The 17,838-nt window shown below is 35.9% G+C and overlaps 1 protein-coding gene across 2 annotated transcripts in view; it reads left to right on the top strand.

Annotated features, from left to right (window-relative positions):
• Positions 1-17,282, top strand: part of SOX30 (SRY-box transcription factor 30) — a 35,618-nt gene extending 18,336 nt beyond the window's left edge. The window contains exon 5 of one of the 2 annotated variants that reach the window (XM_059174156.1): positions 15,544-17,282. In XM_059174156.1, coding sequence (XP_059030139.1) covers positions 15,544-15,925 — 382 coding nt within the window. In that variant the 3' untranslated portion in view covers positions 15,926-17,282. The remainder of the gene's footprint in view (positions 1-15,543) is intronic. The other variant, XM_059174157.1, reaches the window with a different exon arrangement.
• The last annotated feature ends 556 nt before the right edge of the window (positions 17,283-17,838 follow it).

The raw sequence follows: 17,838 nt of genomic DNA, 5'->3' as shown, positions 1-17,838 counted from the left end.
AGATCTTATTTATTCATAGAGAGATCGTAAAAAGGGGAGGGCAGAAGGAGAGGTAGAGAAAGAATCTTAAGAAGGCTCCTTGCTCAGCATGGAGTCTGACGCAGGGCTCAATCCCACGACCCTGAGATCATGACCTGAGCAGGAATCAAGAGTTGGTTGCTTAACCGACTGAGTCACCCAGCACCCCTCCTAAACGTTATCTTAGAGAAAAAGCTTTCAGCTTTTCACCATTGAGTATGATGTTAGCTGTGAATACTTTCAATAATGGATAGATCATTCCTCCAAAATGAATGAAGATTATAAGGAAATAGAACAAACACTATACAATACTGGAAAGAACAACTACATAATAGACATATATAATGTTTCACCCAATGTTTGAATATAGATTCTTCATAATGGCACACAATTGCACATAGGATAGACCATATGTTAGATCACAAAGCAAGTCTCAAAAGTACTTAAAAAGATTTAAATCATACAAAGTTTCTTCTCCAACCATGATAGAATAACAGAAAAATTATAGCTGCCATGACCTACATTCAAAAAGAAGATCTCAAATCAACAAGAACGTTAAAACCTAACTAGAGCAAACAAAACCTTCTCTTCTAAAAGAAGAGTGAACAAAACCTAAAGCTTGCAGAAGGAAAGGAATGATTAGAGAAAAGTAAAGAAGAAAAAAGAGAGTTGAATGAAATAAAAGAAAATTAACAAAAGTTAGCTTTTTATTTTTTTATTTTATTTTTTATTTTTTTATTTTTTTTTTTAAAGATTTTATTTATTTATTTGACAGAGAGAAATCACAAGTAGATGGAGAGGCAGGCAGAGAGAGAGAGAGGGAAGCGGGCTCCCCGCTGAGCAGAGAGCCCGATGCGGGACTCGATCCCAAGACCCTGAGATCATGACCTGAGCTGAAGGCAGCGGCTTAACCCACTGAGCCACCCAGGTGCCCCAAAAGTTAGCTTTTTAAAAAGATCAATTGAATTGATCAAACTTTAGCTAGACTGACTAAGAAAAACAGAGAAGACATAAATTACTAAAATAAGATATGAAATTGGGTACATTGCTACCAACTTTAAAGAAATAAAAATGACTATAGGAGAATACAGTGAATAATTGTACACCAACCAGTTAGATACCTAGATAAAGTGGACAAATACGTGAATTATCAAAACTGACTCAAGAAGAAAATGCAAATCTGGACAGACCTATATTAAGAGGTTGAATCAGTTATGATGAATTTGAGAAACAAGACACAGGATTATAGGGGAAGGGAGGGAAAAAAGGAAACAAGATGAAACCAGAGAGGGAGATAAACTATAAGAGACTCAATCTCAGAAAGAAACCAAGGTTTGCTGGAGGGGAGAGGAGAGGGATGGGGTGGCTGGGTAATGGACACTGGGAAGGGTATGTGCTATAGTGAGTACTGTGAGTTTTCTAAGACTGATGAATCACCAACTTGTACCCCTGAAACAAATAATACTTTATATGTTAATTTTTAAAAAAGAGATTGAATCAGTAATCAAAAACCTCCCAGCAAAGAGAAGCCCTGGGCTAGATAGCTTCATTGGTCAATTCTACCAAACATTTAAAGAGGAATTAACACCAATTCTCAAATTCTTCCAAAATATATGAGGGGACACAGCTAGGACCAACATTACTCTGCTACCAAAGCCAGACAAAGATACCACATATTACAGACTAATATATCTTGTGAATATAGTTGTAAAATATGCTTAATAAAATACTAGCAAACTGAGTCCAGCAGGATGTTAAGAGGATGATATACCAAGACCAAGTGAGATTTACCCTAGCAATGTATGTGTGGTTCAACATCTGAAAATCAGTGTAATACACCTTATAAATAGAATGAAGGAACAAAACCACCTGATTATCTCAATTGATGCAGAAAAAAAAAGCATTTGATAAAATCCAACATCTTTTTTTATTATAAAAAACAATTCCTGATTTCAAAACTGAATCGTCAGGCTAGGAAGAGAAGAGAACTTCCTCAGCATGAAAAGAACTTCCTCAACATTGAACAAAACCCAAGGTTGATATCATCTTCATTGATGATGGACCAAAAGCTGTCCTCCTGAGACTGGGAACCAGAAAAGGATGTTTGCTTTCACAATTGCTTTTCAACATTGTACTAGAAGTTCTAGCCAGAGAAATTAAGCAAGAAAAAAAAAAAAAAAAGACATCGAGAAGGGAGTTGGGGGAAATTGGAGGGGGAGAAGAACCATAAGAGACTGTGGACTCTGAAAAACAATCTGAGGGTTTTGGAGGGGTGGGGGGTGGGAGGTTGGGTAAGCCTGGTGGTGGGTATTATGGAGAGCACGTATTGCATGGAGCACTGGGTATGGTGCATAAACAATGAATTCTGGAACACTGAAAAGAAATTTTAAAAATAAATAAAATTTTTTTAAAAGACATCCAAAACAAAAGAAATAAAATTATCTCTTTTTACACATGATCCTATGTATGGAAAATCCTATATAAAGAAAATCTTAAAGAATCTGCAGAAGTTTATTAGAGCTAATGATAAGTTGCAGGGTATAAGATCAATATACATAAATCACTTGAATTTTCTATACATTAGCAATGTGCAATCCAAAAATGAAATTAAGAAAACAATTCTATTTAAAGTAGCATCAAAAAGACTAAAATACCTAGGAATAAATCTAATGAGGGAGAGGCATAAGACTTACAAACTGAAAACTACAAATCATTACTGAAAGAAATGAAAGATCTAAATAAATGCAAAGTATTTATGTTCATGCTTAGAAGGCTTACTATTGTTAAGAAGACAGTACTTCCCGAAGTGATTTGCAGAATCAATACAATCCCTCTCAAAAATCCCAAAGACTTATTTTTACAGAAATGGAAAAGCTGATGCTAAAGTTTATATGGAACTGTAAGTGACCCAGAATAGTTTTAAAACAATCTTGAGAAGGGGAAACAAATTTGGAGGACTCAAAATTCCTGACTTTAAACTTACTATACAAAGCTACTATATCAAAAACTGTGGTATCAAGAAAATGAAAGTCAAGTCACTGACTGGGAGAAAATTTTTGCAAAAGATATATCTGATTAAGGAGTGTTACACAAAATGTGCAAAATATTTGAATTCTTAAAACTCAACAATAAGAAAACAGCCTATTAAAAGTGGACCAAAAACCTGAACAGACACCTCACCAAAGAACATATACAGATGGCATTTAAGCATTTAAGATGCTTCACATTATGTATCTTTAGGGAATTACAAATTTAAATGGGATATAACTACAAATCTATCAGGATTGCCAAAATCCAAAATATGGACAACACCAAATCCTGAACACCAAATACTGGTCAGGATGTGGAGCAAAGGAAATTCTAATTTATTGCTAGTAGAAATGCGTAATGGTATACCTACTTTGGAAGACAGTTTGGCAGTTCCTTATAAAGCTAAAAATACTCTTACCATATGATCCAGCAATCACACTCCTTGGTATTTACCACGAAGGAAGGAAGGAAGGAAGGAAGGAAGGAAGGAGAAAGAAAGAAAAGAAAGAGGAAGGAAAAGAAAAGAAAAAAATTGTGTTTACACAAATGTGTAAATCTGCACACAGATGCTTATAGCGGTTTTATTCATAGTTGCCAAAACAGAAAGAATCAAGATGTGTTTCAGTAGGTGAATAGATAAACTATGGTATGTGTAAACAGCAGAATATAAACAGGATCGAAACAAGATATACATATTGGATGTGATTGTGATTGTTTTTTAAGCCTCTTTCATGCTAGAACAGTTCTCTATCCTCTTTTATTGTTTTTTAATGCCTTGTATTCATTGAAGAAACATGTTATCCTCATCCTGGATTTTGCTTATTTTATCCTTGGATATAATTTACATGTTACCTTATTACCCTCCCCCCCCCCCCCGTGAAATGATAGCTCTTGCAACTTGATTTGACTCTGTTTCCGTTTTTTTTTTTTTTTTTTTTTTTTATTCTCCTCCTTTCTCTTCCTTTTTCTTTTCTCTCTCTTTCTCTTTTTTTGGCAATGATACCTCATGGGTGGTGCTGTGTAATTTGTAGTGTATCACATCAAGAGGTACATAACGTTTGTTTGATTCTAAGAGTGATGTTAAGAATGATCTGCAGGTTCAGGTATTATCATGATAGGTAAGTGCTGCTTCTCAATTCTTGGCTATACAGTAGCATCACTTGAAGAATTAAGACCAAATAAATTGGACTTTTTGTGTCTGGGGGGAGACCTGGACAGCAGAATTCTTTAAAAGTTCCTACACGTGATTGTAATGGTCAGCTAAGCTTGAGAAATACCAGTGCAATGATTTTAGTGCCTATGGAGATTGTTGCCTAGAACCATGAGATTGCAAAATGGTCATTTTTTGATTCAGTATTCCTTCACTCATTAGCTAGAATGCTTTTTTTTTTTTAAGATTTTATTTATTTACTTGAGAGAGAGACAGTGAGAGAGAGCATGAACGAGGAGAAGGTCAGAGAGAGAAGCAGACTCCCCATGGAGCTAGGAGTCCGATGCGGGACTCGATCCCGGGACTCCAGGATCATGACCTGAGCCGAAGGCAGTTATCCAACCAACTGAGCCACCCAGGCCTCCCGCTAGAATGCTTTTTTGAAGAAAAACTTAACCCTCATCAGTTGGTTACTCAGAAATACCAAAGGGTAGGATAAATTCTTGATTTTTTCCCCTCATATCATTGAGTCTTGTTTTGTTTTAGCAACACCATCATGAACAAGTAGATTTCTGTATATTTGGTATGTTTTTATACATTGCAGTCATTATTATATCTTTTGATGCTCAAATTATCCATTTATTTATCTTTGATTTGTCCAGTTGGCTACAAGTTATATCCTGTGTCTTTAATCTTTGATAGCTTTTTTGTTCTCTAGCACAATAAGTCCTAGGCTCATCTTGTACCTTTAGTGCACACCAGACATGGTATCAGCCATTTTACCCAGAAATCCAGATTCCTTTTGCTGAAATCACAATGTGAGCAATAAGGATGCTCATTGTTACTGAATTTTAAAAAAGTATCTAACGTGATGCCCGCAGTTTTATTTTTGTTTTTCAACATTTCCTTAGCGATTCGGGGTTTCTTCTAATTCCATACAAATTTTAGGATTATTTGCTCCAGCTCTTTGAAAAATACTGGTGGAATTTTGATTGGAATAGCATTAAAAGTATAGAGTGCTCTAGGCAAGTATAGACATTTTAACAATGTTTATTCTCCCAATACAAGAGCATGGAATGGTCTTCCATCTTTTTGTGTCTTCTTCAATTTCTTTCATGAGTGTTCTGTAGTTCCTCGAGTACAGTTCCTTTACCTCTTTGGTTAGGTTTATTCCCAGGTATCTTACGGTTCTTGGTGCTATAGTAAATGGAATTGATTCTCTAATTTCCCTTTCTGTATTTTCATTGTTAGTGTATAAGAAAGCCACTGATTTCTGTACATTGACTTTGTATCCTGACACGTTGCTGAATGAGTTCTAGTAGTTTGGGTTCTAGTAGTATGAGTTCTAGTAGTTTGGGGGTGGAAGCTTTTGGGTTTTCCATATAAAGAATCATGTCATCTGCGAAGAGAGAGAGTTTGACTTCTTTATTGCCAATTTGGATACCTTTTATTTCTCTTTGTTGTCTGATTGCTGTTGCTAGGACTTCTAATACTATGTTGAACAAGAGTGGTGAGAGTGGGCATCCTTGTCATGTTCCTGATCTCAATGGGAAGGCTGTAAGCTTTTTCCCATTGAGGATGATATTTGCTGTGGGTCTTTCATAGATAGATTTAATGAAGTTCAGGAATGTTCCCTCTATACTTTGAAGCATTTTAATCAGGAATGGATGCTGGATTTTGTCAAATGCTTTTTTTGCATCAATTGAGAGGACCATGTGGTTCTTTTCTCTTATTGATTTGTTCTATCACATTGATTGATTTGCGAATGTTGAACCATCCTTGTAGCCCAGGGATGAATCCCACCTGGTCATTGTGGATAATCTTTTTTTTTTCTTTAAATTTTTTATTTTTTATAAACATATATTTTTTTCCCCAGGGGTACAGGTCTGTGAATCACCAGGTTTACACACTTCACAGCACTCACCAAAGCACACACCCACCCCAATGTCCATAGTCCCACCCCATCCTCCCAAACCCCCTCCCCCTTTCTTGTCATTTGCGACAACATGGATGGAACTAGAGCGTATCATGCTTAGCGAAATAAGTCAAGCAGAGAAAGACAACTATCATATGATCTCCGTGATATGAGGAAGTGGTGATGCAACATGGGGGCTTAAGTGGGTAGAAGAAGAATCAATGAAACAAGATGGAATTGGGAGGGAGACAAACCATAAGTGGATAATCTTTTTAATGTGCTGTTGGATCCTGTTTGCTAGGATCTTGTTGAGAATCTTAGCATCCATATTCATCAGTGATATTGGTCTGAAATTCTCCTTTTTGGTAGGATCTTTGCCTGGTTTGGGGATCAGGGTAATGCTGGCTTCATAGAAAGAATCTGGAAGTTTTCCTTCTGCTTCAGTTTTTTGAAACAGCTTCAGGAGAATAGGTTACCTGATTTCAAGCTTTACTACAAAGCTGTGATCACCAAGACAGCATGGTACTGGCATAAAAACAGACACATAGGCCAGTGGAACAGAGTAGAGAGCCCAGATATGGACCCTCAACTCTATGGTCAATTAATATGTGACAAAACAAATAAAATATACAGTGGAAAAAAGACAGTCTCTTCAATAAATGGTGCTGGGAAAACTGGACAGCTATATGCAGAAGAATGAAACTCAACCATTCTCTTACACCATACACAAAGATAAACTCAAAATGGATAAAAGACCTCAACGTGAGACAGGAATCCATCAGAATCCTAGAGGAGAACATAGGCAGTAACCTCTTCGATATCAGCCACAGCAACTTCCTTCAAGATATGTCTCCAAAGGCAAAGGAAACAAAAGCGAAGATGAACTTTTGGGACTTCATCAAGATCAAAAACTTCTGCACAGCGAAGGAAACAGTCAACAAAACTAAGAGGCAACCCACAGAATGGGAGAAGATATTTGCAAATGACAGTACAGACAAAAGGTTGATATCCAGGATCTATAGAGAACTTCTGAAACTCAACACATACAAAACAGACAATCATATAAAAAAATGGGCAGAAGATATGAACAGACACTTCTCCAATGAAGACCTACAAATGGCTATCAGACACATGAAAAAATGTTCTTCATCACTAGCCATCAGGGAGATTCAAATTAAAACCACATTGAGATACCACCTTACACCAGTTAGAATGGCCAAAATTAGCAAGACAGGAAACAACATGTGTTGGAGAGGATGTGGAGAAAGGGGAACCCTCTTAAACTGTTGGTGGGAATGCAAGTTGGTGCAGCCACTTTGGAGAACAGTGTGGAGATTCCTCAAGAAATTAAAAATAGAGCTTCCCTATGACCCTGCATTTGCACTCCTGGGCATTTACCCCAAAGATACAGATGTCGTGAAAAGAAGGGCCATCTGTACCCCAATGTTTATAGCAGCAATGGCCACGGTCGCCAAACTGTGGAAAGAACCAAGATGCCCTTCAACGGACGAATGGATAAGGAAGATGTGGTCCATATACACTATGGAGTATTATGCCTCCATCAGAAAGGATGAATACCCAACTTTTGTAGCAACATGGACAGGACTGGAAGAGATTATGCTGGGTGAAATAAGTCAAGCAGAGAGCGTCAACTATCATATGTTTTCACTTATTTGTGGAGCATAACAAATAGCATGGAGGACAAGGGGAGATGGAGAGGAGAAGGGAGTTGAGGGAATTGGAAGGGGAGGTGAACCATGAGAGACTATGGACTCTGAAAAACAATCTGAGGGTTTTGAAGGGGTGGGGCGTGGGAGGTTGGGGGAACCAGGTGGTGGGTATTGGAGAAGGCACGGATTGCATGGAGCCCTGGGTGTGGTGCAAAAACAATGAATAATGTTACGCTGGGAAAAAAAAAAGTATCTAGGGATTTGCAGTGTAGAATATGAGAAAATATGTATTTTTTTGAGAAAAATACTTCATGAGTGTTATGTTGATATTTCCAAAATAAATTTAATATTGTAGTTTCAAATAAGAAGCACTGATCTTATGTGCTAGTATCTTTCCCCCTAAAAATCTTGTTTCCTAATGGTAATAACATATTTGCTTTATCTTACCAAACATGTTTTTTTTTTCTGATGTGTGTTTATATGTATGTATATATATAGAGAGAGAATAGTTTCAAAACAATTATATCAATAGTTTCAAAGCAGCACTGTCACAAACAATAAAATTACCAAATGCAGTGTAAGATTTGTTTGTGATTCTTTTCTTTTTAGGGTGTATCTTACCAGGAAGGAACAATAAAAATACCAGATTTAAATTATCCTGATATAATGTTTATGTAGTTAAGGTAACTACAACTTGATATAACTGGGGTTCATCTGTTTTCATTTGCTTTTAATTTTTAGGGATTACTTTTTAAAATACTACATTTGTTTTAAAATTATGTAAAATAATTTTGTGGTTTCAAAGTCAAAACCATAAGGCAAAGTCCATTCTCAGAAGTCTAGCTTCTTTGCCTATTTCTTCCCCACTTCCATCTTGCCTCCTACATGCCAGCATTTCAGTTAGTTTTTGTTCTATCTTTGCATTCTTTTTGAAAATCAATGTTATACACACATGTAAGTGTCTGAGTTTATGAATATATTATTACCTGTAACTTCTTGTAAAACTATATAATAATACATTAAAAGTGTTTTTCATTTCTAAAGTATGCATAGATATCCTCTCTCAGGTTCCTCCTGACAGATCTTTTAAGTTGGCAGAACAGGTGATATTATCTCTGTTTTATATAAGGTGTCCAAGGCTCAGAAAAACTTACGTTTACTTAAGGTTACCAGGTTTTTAAGTGGCAGAGTAGATACCCATGTAGTGTGGCGCAGTAGTTAGGAGAACAAGTTCTAGAGTTAGCTTGCCTGATTCGGTTTCACTACTCGCTAATTATATGACTTTGAGCAAGTTACTCAATCTTTTTAAGGTTCTCTACTCCCAGCTGTAAAATGGAGAGAGAGAGCGCCGAATCCTAACCACTAGACCACCAGGGATGTAAAATGGGGATACAATATCTGTCTCATATGGTTGGTCTAAAGAATAATTGAGATAACACATAAACTCCTTGGCTAATGCCTAGAGAACCTACTAAATGCTTATTGTTGGTTAACATGTTGACTAATATTACCATTCTAATAATTCTAATTGATGCTAAACTTATTTTTCATCCATGCAAACTTCTAGGATTAATCTTATCTTAATTGATCTGTTTTCTGAATGCTCTTATCATAATTGATCTGCTTTCTGAATATCTACATGGCCATGTAATGTTTGAGTTTGCATTATAGACTTTAGCATATGTCTAGTATATACCTAGATTTTAGATCTTCTTTTAAAATTAAATTCTCCACCAAGTCTTATGTAATATCTTGCTTACATTGAGTCCTGAACACAATAGTGGGTACATTGTTTCTAGCTGAAGTGAGTGCTTTATGGAGGGAGAGGTATCTGTGTAATTCAGTAGATGGAGGGCTGAGGTTAGAAGAGCTACAGAAGCAAAGTCATTCTAGCTAAAAGGATAATGTGTTCAGGACATACGTGTTATATTAAAAATGCCCGAAGGAAGATGTGGCAGTAGGAAAGGAAACCTGAAACATTTTGGAACTTTAGCCTCATTATTGTGATATTTAACAAGGGTAAGGTACCCAGCACTTGGGACATTTGGGGGTGGGATACCAAACCACTCAAGATACCCCCATATTTTCAGTGTTTGAGATAATAGTCTAGTTTGTCAATTGTACTTATATTTTAAAGGGAAGAAAACAAAGTTGACCTTTTTTTAAAAAATGTGGGCACATCAAGTGAAACCCTTAACTTGGGGGTTTTGCTGAGTGTGGTTATTATGTTTATGTTATTCTGTCACTAGATGGAGTCCATGAGTCCAGGGAACTCTCGCTTGGACATTTGTATACTCCTTCCTATGATTCCCATTATGCACCTTTGAAAGAGAGAATATTCTTAAAAAAAAAAAAAATTAGCAAACAGATTGGGATGGCAGAATTTTTAGAATTGCCTTAAAATCAATTTGTTAAACAGCAAAATAATCTTTTTGGTTGTTCACTTTGCAAAAATTTTATTTGGAAAAGATCTTTAAAACCAGAGTTTAATATTCATTCTAAATCTTTCCAATAGAAACAATATTTTTAATTTAACTTATTATGGAGATTCAATTAAAAATTGGGGAGGGTATGTGCTTTGGTGAGTGCTGTGAAGTGTGTAAACCTGGTGATTCACAGACCTGTACCCCTGGGGATAAAAATATATGTTTATAAAAAATAAAAAATTAATTAAAAAAAAAAAAGTTAGGTTGTTATCCTCTGTTCCAGGGTCACGGCCCCCCTGCCCAGGAACTCTCTCTCTCTTTTTTTTTTTTCTCAGTATAGTTGGCACATAATTTTATATTAGTTTCAGATGTACAGTATAGTGATTTGATGAGTTTATACATTATGCTATGTTCATCATAAGTATAGCTGCCATTTGAGCCTAAACATTGCTATTATATTATCATTGACTATGTTGCTTATGCTATACCTTTTGTTCCTATGACTTATTTACTTTATAACTAGAAGACTGTATCTCCACTCCCCTTCACTCATTTTGCACAACCTCCCATTCTGAGGTAACCATCAGTTTGTTCTCTGTATTTACAGTTCTCATTCTGCTTTTTGTTTATTTACATTTTAAGATATCACTTATAAGTGAAATCATATAGTATTTGTCTTTCTCAGTCTGACTTATTTCACTTGGTATAGATGCCCTCTAGGTCTATTTATGTTGTCACAAATGGCAAGAGCTCATCCTTTTTTATGACTGCATAATATTCCTGTGTGTGTCTATGTATGTGTGTGTAAAACCCATCTTTTAAAAAAAATTAACATATAATGTATTCCTGGTTTCAGAGATACAGGTCTGTGATTCATCACAGTCTAATATAGTACCCAGTGCTCATTACATCACATGTACTCCTTAATGTCTATTATGCAGCTACCCCATCCTTCCACTCCTCTCCCCTCCAGCAACTCTGTTTGTTTCCTATGATTAAGAGTCTCTTCTGGTTTTTCTCCCTCTCTGGTTTCATCTTGTTTTATTTTTCCCTCCCTTCCCCTATGGTCCTCTGTTTTATTTCTTAAATTTCATGTGTCAGTGAGATAGTATGATAATTGTCTTTCTCTGACTGACTTATTCACTTAGCATAATACCCTCTAGTCTCATCCATGTCATTGCAAATGACAAGATTCCATTTTTTGATGGCTAAGTAATATTCCATTGTATATGTATATATACACCACATCTGCTTTATCCATTCATCTGTTGATGGATATCTAGGCTCCTTCCACAGTTTGGCTATTGTGGACATTGCTGCTATAAACTCAGGTTGCATGTGCCCCTTCAGATCACTACATTTGTATCTTTGGGGTAAATACCCAATAGTGTAATTGCTGGGTCATAGGGTAGCTCTATTTTAAACTTTTTGATGAACTTTCATACTGTTTTCCAGCATGGTTGCACAAGCTTTCACCCACCAACAGTAGGAGGGTTCCCCTTTTGCCACATCCTTACCAACATCTGTCATTTCCCGAGTTGTTAATTTTAGCTATTCTGACTGGTGTGAGGTGGTATCTCATGGTGACTTTGATTTGTATTTCCCTGATGCTAAGTGATGTTGAGCATTTTTTCAAGTGTCTGTTGTCCATTTCGATGTCTTCTTTGCAGAAATGTCTGTTCATGTCCTCTGCCCATTTCTTGATTGGATTATTTGTTCTTTGGGTGTTGAGTTTGATAAGTTCTTTATAAATTTTGGATACTAGCCCTTTATTTGATAAGACATTTGCAAATATCTCTTTCCATTCTATAAGTTGTCTTTTTTTTTTTTTTTTTTTACTGTTTCCTTTGCTGTGAAAAAGCTTTTTATCTTAATGAATTCACAATAGTTCATTTTATATCTCTTGCCTTTGGAGACATGTCTAGCAAGAAGTTGCTGTGGCTGAGGTCACAGATATTGCTGCCTGTGTTCTCCTCTAGGATTTTGATGGATTCCTGTTTGACATTTAGGTCTCTCATCCATTTTGTGTCTATTTTTGTGTGTGGTGTAAGGAAATGGTCCAGTTTCATTCTTCTGCATGTGGCTGTCCAATTATCTCAACACCATATGTTGAAGAGATTGTCCCTTTTCCATTGGATATTCTTTCCTGCTTTGTTGAGGACTTGTTGACCATGAAGTTGGGGTTCCATTTCTGGGTTCTCTATTCTGTTCTATTGAATAGATGTCTGTTTTTGTATCAATACCATACTGTCTTGATGATTATAGCTTTGTAACATAGCTTGAAGTCCAGAATTGTGATGCCACCAGCTTTGGTTTTCTTTTTAAAAATTCCTTTGGCTATTTGGGCTTTTCTTGTTCCATACAACTGTTAGGACTATTTTTTTCAGCTCTGTGAAAAATATTGATGGCATTTTGATAAGGGTTGTATTGAATGTATAGATTGCTCTAGGTAGCACAGACATTTTCATAATATTTGTTCTTCCAATCCATGAGCGTGGAACATTTTTCCATTTCTTTGTGTCTTCCTCAATTTCTTTTATGAAGTTTCTATAGTTTTCTGAGTACAGATTCTTTGCTTCTTTGCTTAGGTTTATTCCTAAATATCTTATGGTTCTGGGTTCAATTGTAAATGGGATTGACCCCTTACTTTCTCTTTCTTCTGTCTCATTGTTAGTGTGTAGAAATGCCACTCATTTATGTGCATTGATTTTATATCCTGCCACATTGCTGAGTTCCTGTATGAGTTTTACAATTTTGGGATGGAGCTTTTTGGGTTTTCCACATAGAGTATCATGCCATCTGCAAAGAGTGAGAGTTTGAGTTCTTTTTTGACAATTTGGATGACCTTTATTTCTTTTGTTGTCTGATTGCTGAGGTTAGGACTTCTAGTACTATGTTGAATAATAGTGGTGACAGTGGACCTCCCTGTTCTGTACCTGACCTTAGGGGAAAATCTCTCAGTCTTTTCCCCCATTGAGAATGATATTTGCTGTAGGCTTTTCATATATGGCTTTTATGATATTGAGGTATGTTTCCTCTATCCCTACACTGTGAGGAGTTTTAATCAAGAAAGTATGCTATACTTTGTCAAATGCTTTTTCTGCATTTATCAAAAGGATCATATGGTCCTTGTCCTTTCTTTTATTAATGTAGTGTATCACATTGATTGATTTGTGGATGTTGAGCTACTTTTGCAGCCCAGGAATAAACCCCACGTGGTCATGATGAATAATCCTTTTAATGTACTGTTGGATCCTATTGGCTAGTATCTAGGTGAGAATTTTTGCATCCATGTTCATCAGGGATGTTGGTCTGTAATTCTCCTTTTTGGTGGGGTCTTTGTCTGGGTTTGGGAGCAAGGTAATGCTGGCCTTAAAGAAAGAGTTAGGAAGTTTTCCTTTCATTTCTATTTTTGAAAACAGCTTCAGAAGAATAGGTATGAATTCTTGTTTAAATATTTGGTAGAATTCCCCTGGGAAGTCATCTGATCCTGGACTCATGTTCATTGGGAGACTTTTGATTACTGCTTCAGAGTCCTTGCTGGTTATGGGTCTGTTCAGGTTTTCTGTTTCTTCCAGTTTCATTTTTGGTAGTTTATACATTTCTAGGAATGCATTCATTTTTTCAAGATTGCCTAATTTGTTGCCATATAGTTGCTTATAATATGTTCTTGTAATTGTTTGTATTTAGCCAGTGTTGATTGTGATCTCTCCTCTTTCATTCGTGATAAAACACATCTCCTTTATCCATTCATCTATTGATGGACTCTTAGGTTGTTTCCATCTTTTAGCTTTTATAAACAATACTAAAGTAAACATAGGGATGAGTATATCTTTTTGAATTGGTGTCTTCATTTTCTTTGGGTAAATACCCCATAGTGGAATTATTGGATCATATGGTATTTCTATTTTTAATTTTTTGAGGAATCTCCATGCTGTTTGCCATGGTGGCTGTACCAGTATATATCTCCACCAGCAGCATATGAGGTTCCCTTTTCTCCACATCCTTGCCAACACTTGTTATTTTTTTGTCTTTTTGACTTCAGCCGTTTTCACAAGTGTAAGATGATATCTCATTGTGGTTTTACTTTGCATTTCCCTGGTGATGAGAATGTTGAGCATCTTCCCATGTGTCTGTTGACCATCTGTATATCTTCTTTGGAAAAATGCCTATTCAGGTCCTCTGCCCATTTTTTAATCAGATTGTTTTTTGGTGTTGAATTGTAGAAGTTTTTTTAATATTTTGGATACTATTGATATGTCATTTGCAGATATTTCCTCCCATTTAGTAGGCTGTCTTTTAGCTTTATTGATTGTTTCCTTTGCTGTGCAGAAGTTTTTTATTTTTATATAGTCTCAATAATTCATTTTTGCTTTAGTTTCTCTTGTCTTAGGAAACATATCTAGAAAAATGTTGTTATGACTAATGTTAAAGAAATTATTGGCTGCGTTCTAGGATTTTTATGGTTTCAGGCCTCACATTTAGGTCTTTAATCCATTTTGAGTTTATTTTTGTGTATGGTGTTCAAAGGTGGCCCAGTTTCATTCTCTTTACATGTAGCTGTTCAGTTTTCTTAGCACCATTTACTGAAGACAGTCTTTTCCCCATTGTACATTCTTTCTTCTTTTATCATAAATTAATTGACCATATAATCATGGATTTATTTCTGGGTTCTCTATTCTGTTCTATTGATCTATATGTCTATTTTTGTACCAGTGAAATATTGTTTTGATTACTGTAGCTTTGTAGTATGTCTTGAAATATAGAATTGTGATATTGCCAGCTTTTTTTTTTCTTCTCAAGATTGTGTTAGCTATTCAGGATCTTTTATGATTCCACTCAGATTTTAGGAATTACTTATTCTAGTTTTGTGAAAAATGCAGTTGATGAGTATTGATCCCAACTCAATTATATGTCTCCCCACCCCATAAGTTTTGTTTCAAATACTAGTAAAAACAATTGTTGTACTACTTACTAAGCATTGATTTTTAGCACAATATAACACAAGCCTACATTTCCAAAATCTTACATGGTGTCATGAGAGAAAAGTCCAGATTATCAATTTTTCTTTGTCAGGGTTGTCAAAGGTAAGAAGTACAAGGCTGATACTAGATACTAGCTCTGGTGAGTCACAGGCTTACTTTGCTATTTACTCTATGTTGGGACTTGGTAGTAGTAAAAGTGCAGATGAATACATGAAGTGGTTGCAGAAAGTTATCTTGGGCACTTTCCAGGCCCCAAAGAGGGTGCAGTTAAACTTGCTCAATTAGTCTGTATGCAAGTCAGCATGGGAGCAAGGTATGATCTAATTCCTTTTTTATCTTTCTGCTACAGCACCTGCCCTTATAGTCGGCCTCCCTTTGGCTATGGAAATTTTCCAAGTTCAATGCCAGAATGCCTTGGTTATTATGAAGACAGGTACCAAAAACACGAGGCTATGTTTTCAGCTTTAAATAGAGACTATCCTTTTAGAGACTATCCAGATGAACGCACACACAGTGAAGATTCTCGGAGTTGTGAGAGCATGGATGGGACCTCTTACTATAACAGTCATAGCCACAGTGGGGAAGAATACTTAAATCCCATGCCTCAGCTGGACATTGGAGCCTTGGAGAATGTCTTCACAGCCCCAACATCAACTCCCTCTAGCATCCAGCAAGTCAATGTCACTGACAGTGATGAGGAGGAAGAAGAAAAAGTGCTCAGAAATTTATAATTTTAAAACAAATATGCACAGAAAATAAACATTTCTTAAAATATATTCTGGGTCAGTTGGTATGAGAAAAAAAGAGCCTAGAATGCTTTGCTGGGAGTTGTCAGCCATGATTTGAGGAGTCAAATCAAACATAATTTATACCTTCATAAAATTTTGATTAGTGAAACTGGAGTCCTGATGTTTCATCATAGGAATATTTAAGATATGAAGTAATTTATTTTTGTGTCTGAAATTTGTATCAACATATATTATCATTACTTTATCTTGGAATGTGCAAAATACTGAATTCTCACAATTTTATTGAGGGGATAGGGAGTATATATCTGGCATGACAAGTGTGATTTGTATTTTATCTCAGGATACATTTATTTATTTTTCTCATATGATTTTTTGTTTGGTGTTTATGTACTACTTATTGATATTGTCTGTTTTTATGTAACAGTTTGAAAATATTTTGATAATTTTTAGTAATGAATTGAGACTCAGTTACTAAATTTAATTTACTTTAATAACCAATTATAAGTTTCAAATATGTTTTCATGGCACTTGGGTAATTCCTTCAGCTAAATTAGTCATTTCTGTTCCTAAACATTTTCATCATCTTTTTTGGATTTATTTTTCCATTTGGTATGCATTGTTCTACTTTTGTTATAATTAAATAAACATAGATAAAATTGTTCTTGTTGGATGTTTTCTGTTTGGGGGATAGAAATAAACAGAACGAGTACTGTTCAAATGAGGATGGTTTCCATACCACATACAGATAATTTATTTTTACTTAATAGTCTCCAGAATTGCACAGATCCTGTTAGCTTACATGAGACTTGAAACTTTTTCAACAAAGATGTTGTGCACATACTCTGATGCTACTTCTAAACTCTTTACATGTGTTGTACATGTGACTTAAGCACCCCCACAAATGGAAGAGCTCCTCCAGATTTGGTGCAAGCAGCTGTCTCTGAAACCATGGAGTTCATGTGTAAGAGCACATGGAATTTGTTTAATTCACGGTGAGCAATAAAAATCCTTCTTATGATGTGTCCTCATGGTGAGTGTCCACTATGGATGGAAAGAACCTATTTAGAACAAGATCAGGACCACCAGAATTGGGATCATGGTAGAAGAGATCTACAAGGCACCTGAACTGAGGATCAGAAGTAGCCACAAACCAATATACTTTTCCTTCAGTGATCTGTATAATTCATGCAAATTGAGATTTTGTTACTAAAACTGCTTGGAAATTTTGTATGGAAAGTTGTTCTAAGCTTCCAACTTCTTCCTTTACTAAGTTTGCATTTGTTCCTTAAGGAAAGGTTGTTAATACATTTCATCAGCCTTATACTTAATTGTATCTAAGATTTCCTCTACCCAATAAAAATTTTATTCTTATATTTTATATTCTTTATCACTCTGTGCAATGTCACTTCAATGTGGTTAAAGAGCAAAACAAATATCTTGGTGGAGAGAGCAAATGTGTAACCTCATGTAGGAACTAAAGCAACATCTGGTTGTCTTCACAATTGATGAAGGAAGAAATGTGTGTGACAGTTTGACCCATTTTATCCCATCTCATTTTATTTTATTTAAAGATTTTATTTATTTATTTGACAGACAGAGATCACAAGTAGGCAGAGAGGCAGGCAGAGAGAGAGGAGGAAGCAGGCTCCCCACTGAGCAGAGAGCCTGATGCGGGGCTTGATTCCAGGACCCTGAGATCATGCCTGAGCCGAAGGCAGAGGCTTTAACTCACTGAGACACCCAGGTGCCCCAATCCCGTCTCATTTTAATGACAGCATAGTGACTAAACTGGGTTTTGATGACAGACCTTATTCTTATAAACAAATTGGTTGGAGGAATCCCTTTGTAAGACAGCTGAATGTTATAGGGCATTGTTTAGTGTTTCCTAACTGTCT

This window comes from Mustela lutreola, chromosome 5 (assembly GCF_030435805.1).
Source record: "Mustela lutreola isolate mMusLut2 chromosome 5, mMusLut2.pri, whole genome shotgun sequence".
In the NCBI taxonomy this organism is placed as follows: Eukaryota; Metazoa; Chordata; class Mammalia; order Carnivora; family Mustelidae; genus Mustela; species Mustela lutreola.
This window is presented reverse-complemented; position numbering and strand designations above follow the sequence as displayed.